General features: G+C 41.6%; 1 protein-coding gene across 1 annotated transcript; it reads left to right on the plus strand.

Annotated features, from left to right (window-relative positions):
• The first annotated feature begins 28 nt into the window (after positions 1–28).
• On the plus strand, positions 29–5,364 carry FAM150B (family with sequence similarity 150, member B). Its single transcript, XM_010149974.1, has 4 exons — positions 29–287; positions 2,744–2,797; positions 2,898–2,978; positions 5,300–5,364. The coding sequence occupies exons 1-4, from the start codon at positions 29–31 to the stop codon at positions 5,362–5,364; spliced, it is 459 nt and encodes a 152-aa protein (XP_010148276.1).
• The last annotated feature ends 1,085 nt before the right edge of the window (positions 5,365–6,449 follow it).

Genomic DNA, 6,449 nt, shown 5'->3' on the forward strand with positions numbered 1-6,449 from the left:
GCTGGCGCACCCGTCAGGTCGGACGGCGATGAGCGGACTGAGGTCTCCTGGGCTGCTGGGGCTGGTGCTCTTAGTGCTCTCGGCAGGATATTGCAAAGAGAAAACCGACTCCGCGGATCTGAAGGACCGGCAAAGTCTCTTAAACCTGATCATGGAGATCATTCAGGAACTGAAGAGGTACCACCTGCAGAAGGACAGTGGGGTGCAGTACTTCTCCAAGCACGACTACAGCTTAGATCGAAGGGAAGTAGCCGACTACGGGGGATACCAGGATGAGCAGCGAGTTGGTAAGTCACAGCCCATGACTTAGGAGATCTCTTTCTATAGGGTCCCTCGGTGAATCAGACATCACATCAGGTTAGAATTTTATATCAAGAATTCACCACTCAAAATACCTGCTGAGTCCTTTTGGTATCAGAAACTGACACAGATGGCAAATTTGGGATAGAAAAACTCCATTCACGTCTCAGAGTCTCTGGCTCTCTGGATAACATACCTGACTGGAAGTCCGACTTCCTGTGTGTTGGCTTTGAACAAAACTTATTAATAAGGGAAAAGACTGAAGCAGGCAGAGATCAAAGAAATAAGGGATGAAAATGTTCTTTTTTTTTTTTCCTGTAAGTTTACCACTTTCTAAAATGTGCTTGGCTTAACTCTTTCTGGGAAATGACCCTAGCAAGAATTCCCCTGCAGGATTATAGTAGGTCCCTATAGATCCATACGTAGAGGGCTTTGCTGCAGCTCAGCTCCATCAAACTTCTCACCCTGCTTGTTAGTCTCATTCACCCTCCGGAGGTAGCACCTTGGAAATACGAGGGAACTGCTCTGTCCCTGCACAAGCTATGGCTCCTTTGGGACCCCCTGCAGTCATCCTTCTACTCACCTGAACGGCTCTTCCCTAAAGCCCGGGGTGGTCTGCAGGACGTTCGGGGTTGCGTAGAGCAGCCTGGAGGCGGTCATGCCAAGCCACGTAGGGACGGAGAGCTCGGTTTCGTGATGTACTTCTGTGCCTCCACTTGAAAGTTGATTTGGCTTCTGCTGCCACATCTGATTTATTGATCCCTGTCACTCCCAAGCCCCTACAGCATTACTGCTGCTCAGCTTACCCCTCCGACTGAAAGTGACTTTCTGAGTGTTTTCCAGCAGATGTCTACTCACCTTTTTTCCAAACTGGCTTCCATTTTGCTCGTACACTATTTATTTTGCCTTTATTGAACTCATAAAGCTTCACTGTACCTTTTCTTCATTCTCATTCATATTCAAATGTCCTCACGATTTGCATTTGGTTGGTAGTTGTCAGGAAAGTGTTACTTCTCCATCTGGATGATTAATGAATATACAAAGGAAGACATTTTCTTTCCATTTAAGATGAGCATGGTGGGAACATTTGGTTTCATAAATGTTGAACAGTTAAAGAGGTCGGACTAAGCAGGGAATCCTGATCTGCGCAACTCTCAATCTCGACGCGGAACACGTGCATAGTTTTTGGCCCCTCTACACCAGCGCATCAGTGTGAGATGCCTGGTTTGTGCTGAGCAGTGATCTGTGTAAACAACGAGCCTACTTCGGAGCAGATTAGTTGGTAGTGGTGTCACTGACTCCCAAGCAGGACTTGTCATTCTGTTAGGATAATGGAGCGATTCCCAGCAACTCTGTAAAGACTCCACTGCTTAGAGCCTTTCATTTCAGTTTTGGCATCACTTGCCCAGTGAGCCTGTCCCACGGGAGATTTCCGAGTGAAGCATGCGTGTTTTTAATGCTCTTCATGACATAATTAGGTCAAATATGATAAGGTCAATTTTACTTACACTGACTAAAGTTAGAAGTAAATGAAGAATGACTTTCGAGAAGTGTCTAACTTCACGAGTGAATCAGATCTGGATGGAAATGCTCTCTGCTTTATATCTGATAAGAGGTGCCAGGGGAATGAAAAAGGCTGCTCAGGCATTTATGGTCAAATAAATAAAGCACCATGTAGCGTATCATACAATCAGCACTCAGCGATCAGCGTAGAGCTCGTAACGGAAAGCCATCAAAGATAGCTGTAAATCAGGAAGACACCGGCAAGGGTTAGGGCTAAAATGGATTTCAGTAAACCAGTTTCATTTTGCCAGCTGCTGAGCGCAAAACGCAAGGCGGTAAGCCACAAACGTAGGGAGCCAGAAGAGAGCAATTTGCTCGAGATCATTTCCTGTGAATTTTATTTACTGCTGGGGGTGGGGGGTGGGGGAGAGATTCCTGTAAGTAGATCAATCCGGTTTCATGCTTACAGTGGGACAGTGCTTGTACAAACCTACCTGTGAGAAAAAAGCGGATGCGTTTGTGTAAGAGAATTTTAAGACACTAAACCATACTTGAATCTACCTGGGTCTTCACCACTAGCGGAATATGCCATTTCTGAGCAACTAAAATCTCTGGAAGGATTTAAATCTACGTAAGGTTTATAATGTAATTCATAGAGAGCTAAAGCTTGGCTCTTAGTCAACTGTCATTTTCGTTAGTGACTACACACCTAGCAGGCATCACCCGTTTCATCATCACAGTGCATTTAACTGTGGCTTCTTAAACAAAACAAAAGCTTGCAGTTTGGCCTACTGTACGCAAAGGACCTTCGACCTCTTTGCACCTGTCAAGATGTAGCTGTGGTGTGTGCTGGGCAGAGTTTATTCCTTTCCCTTATACTATGCTTGGCAAGCAGAGTGCCAGCGCAGCAGAGTGACTGTTCTTTTCTTCTTTCCAACAGAAATAGTTCCCAGAGATCTGAGGATGAAAGACAAGTTCCTGAAGCATTTAACAGGTATGTTTTAATTTTGCATTGGTATCCGTCATTTCACATACATACCATAAGCTGCGCTCTTCTTCCCTGTGCTGATTTGTAACGTATTTTTAATTTTCAGGTCCACTCTACTTCAGCCCAAAATGCAGTAAACACTTTCACCGGCTTTATCACAATACAAGGGACTGCACCATCCCAGCATGTAAGTGCCAAAAGCAGAGACTTTCGTAAACAGAAAATACTCAAAGTGACTAGCTCTGCGAGGTAGCGGTACTGACACACTCTTAGAATACATTCCTTGCAATGAAGAACTTGGAGTGCTCTGAAATGCACGGAGTAGGCTTTACAGCGTTGCTAGAACAGCATCGGCATTACAGCGAAACGGAAACACAACTTTCTCTCTGCAAATACACCGCGTAGATGGCTGTAAACACCGCTGCCTTAGGTACTGATGTATATACCTCTTCCATTCCAAACCAGAGGTGTTTGCTTTTCATAGGAAGCCATGACTCCTCTCATACACCTCTCATATTTAATTTCTAGTGCTGCAAGTTCAAGATAGTATCAGAAATCCAGGTGGAGCTACTTCCTTTTCATTGATTACATATGTAGAACACAACTTAAGACATTTTCTATTTTGACTGTTCAGCGACCAATCTACCGGTGATGTTGACAGTGAATCTTTGCAACCCTTGTCTTCAGTGAATTACAGAAGTGTAACTTCCTAAGGCTTAGTAAAAAAAAAAAAAAAAAAGCGCTGATGGACACAAATAAGCCATTTCAGTTTAGGATATCAGTGCTGGCAGGACAGAGAATTCAAAAGCAAATAATCAAACACTGACATTTATCAGTCAGTAGATGTGATTCCAGATTCACACTGGGGTGGACCTGTTGAGTAAGTAGATGCTATTTTAGTTCAGCCTTTTCAGAATGGAAGCACACTTTATTTTACTTGTCTGAGGTCAACCAGTTGGGTCAGTCACAGAGCTGGGAATAGAAACGAGAGTTACAGATTCCAAGTTTCAAGTATTAATAAATATTTCAGCCCAATATATTTTAAAGGCATATTTGGTAAGAATTGCATGCTTTTTTTCCTATTAGTAAGGCTTCAGATTAGGAATACCTTGGAAAGATAAGGATTTATATTAATGGCTAACCAGATCACATTCCAATGAGGTTGTTCATAACTAGTCTGTTTTGAACAAGCAAGTGGCCATATTACGTTTTTCATATGGATCACAACATAAACATCATTTGACTCAGCACTAATGAGTACTCCGAGATGCGAAGCTGAAAACTAGTTAGTTGGTCTTAGAAGTCTGAATTAGCCTTTTCCTCCTGACAGGCGACGTACCCACCAACATAATGTCTGGATAATGCAGGATAATTTGTATGAATGGCAATTATAGCATATCTGTGCTGTGAGTTAGAGATTGTTAACACTGCATCTCTAGGAAACATTAGATGTAGTTACTCATTAATGAAATAGGGCCTAACGAAAATCAACATCAGTCACCAGACTGGACTGACTAGTGACTCCTTAAGGTAACTTTCTTCTAGGGAAATGAGGTAAAGAACCTGCTTTAATTCTTCATGCACAGTATGATGTAACTTATTGACAATATACTGATTTCAGGTAGTACTGTTCGTTCTAGGTAGAAATTCAAAGGCCAAACAACTAAGAAATTAAAAGCATCTATGATGCTGCAACCCAGCTGGTACAAAAGCATTTTGTTGGCACAGCTTCTAGTGCCCTGTACAAATAGTAGCATTGGCATGTGAAGTAATTTACACTGTTGCCTGTCCATAACCAACTTTCTGCCATGTCAAAGAAAAAACAAACTCTTGATTAATTTTGTCGTTTTGCATTTGTTCTGCTCCTTATGCATGCATCAAAAAGCAGGAAGTAACTACAGTAAGAACTACTAACAATAGAACTGCTGTGGAAAAAACAATTTTACTAGTTTTAAGATGAATCTCTTAGGAATTAATTTCTACAATGTGGTCACCTACTGGGGCTGGACCTAACACTCCTAGAACTAGGAGACATGTTTTGTCTAATTTAACAGTTTTTCCAGGAAGAAAATCTATTAGAGAGTTGCATTACTTAAAACTAAGTGGATAGACTCGCCCACTGAGGGCTGGATTTCAAAGCTGGATGAGTACTACTTGTTATTGCTCTAGTACGGAAATACTAGGGTCACATGTTTAGATCCCACGTTTAAGCACAGATGTATAAATCTTCGTACGTACATACACTTGGAGAGCCTCCAAGCACATTCATGCTGTTTGTTTACAGACAGTATGCATGCAGAAGCCAGTCACAGTTACATGTGCCATTAGACATGGCGTTCAGTTACGTGATTTTTACGCTCCCTTTCTAAGTTTAAGGAGCCGATTTCTATACTGAGGCGTTCACTGAACTTTACTGCGACAATAATTTGCACAGTGTTATCAATTTTGATTTTTAAAGGCAAAATTGGTGACTTTAGTAATTTATGCTCTTTTTTTTTTCCATGACAGACTATAAAAGATGTGCCAGGCTTCTTACTCGGCTGGCAGTAAGCCCAATGTGCATGGAAGGATAAAGGTAAGCTCTCTCTGAGCAGTAATGACATGCTAGTGCATAGCAAAGTGGTGGATTTTCTATTTCATTCATGAAAATTCATGGGATTATAATACCATTTGTCCCTTGGCTAAGGTATTCCCCTTTCAGAGTACCCGAAGTAACTGGCTGAATAGGGCAAATGTTGGCAATAAAGGGGATGCCCTACTGGAAGTCATTATGTCAAAGTCTGTGTGCATGGCTGTGAATCACTCACAGCAGCATACAGTTCGCAGATCCTCAATCTGTTGTTATAGAACAAAACACAACAGCTGTAGCTTGTTTCTCAAGAGTTGACTCAGTACACAATTGCCTGTACTGGCAGCAGCAGCCTTTTTTATGTGTGCAGCTGTAGATCTATATTGTACGTTTTAGGATGAGTTAATATATCCATAGCTATATGCATGAAAGGTTTATAAATGCAGATAGGTTGCAGGTGCTTCTATAGTAATTCAATTAAAAGGTATAATTAGCAACATTGATGAACTGACTTTAAGCTACTTGGATTTCTTGGGATTCTCGCTGTGTTCATGTCTCATGTCTACGGGTTTATTCTCTCCCTTTTGGCATACGTGTACCTCTAATTCCTACAAATATTTGGGGAATTTCACCATGCACCAAAATAAAAACAAAAACCAACCAACCAACCAAAAAAGTACTTCCAAACTATCTGTATTTGTAGGACACAAAGAATACGAAAGGACCAATATACATTCTGTCCTCAACCTTTACCTGAGACAAAAATGTGACCTCTGACACAGGGATAAATAACGGGTCTGCATTTGTCAGTAACTAATGCGGTCAAACCAAGATATTTTAACTCTGTGACAAAATACACCTCTTGTGGAAAGAGTCAGTGAGAAAAAGCAGTAAATGTTAAGCATCTTCGCTTATTTTTTGAAGTGCTGACACTGTTTGGCATGGCATTCTCACAAGCAAGCCAGGGAAATGTGATCAAGATAAATGTACAAATGGCTGGGAAAAACATACAGAGAAGTTATTAGTGCTTCTCTGTCAAACTGGAAAGTGTATTGAGCAGTCCCACAACTTCATTAATGGGTATGGTAT

Source organism: Eurypyga helias, unplaced genomic scaffold, assembly GCF_000690775.1.
Source record: "Eurypyga helias isolate BGI_N326 unplaced genomic scaffold, ASM69077v1 scaffold38024, whole genome shotgun sequence".
In the NCBI taxonomy this organism is placed as follows: Eukaryota; Metazoa; Chordata; class Aves; order Eurypygiformes; family Eurypygidae; genus Eurypyga; species Eurypyga helias.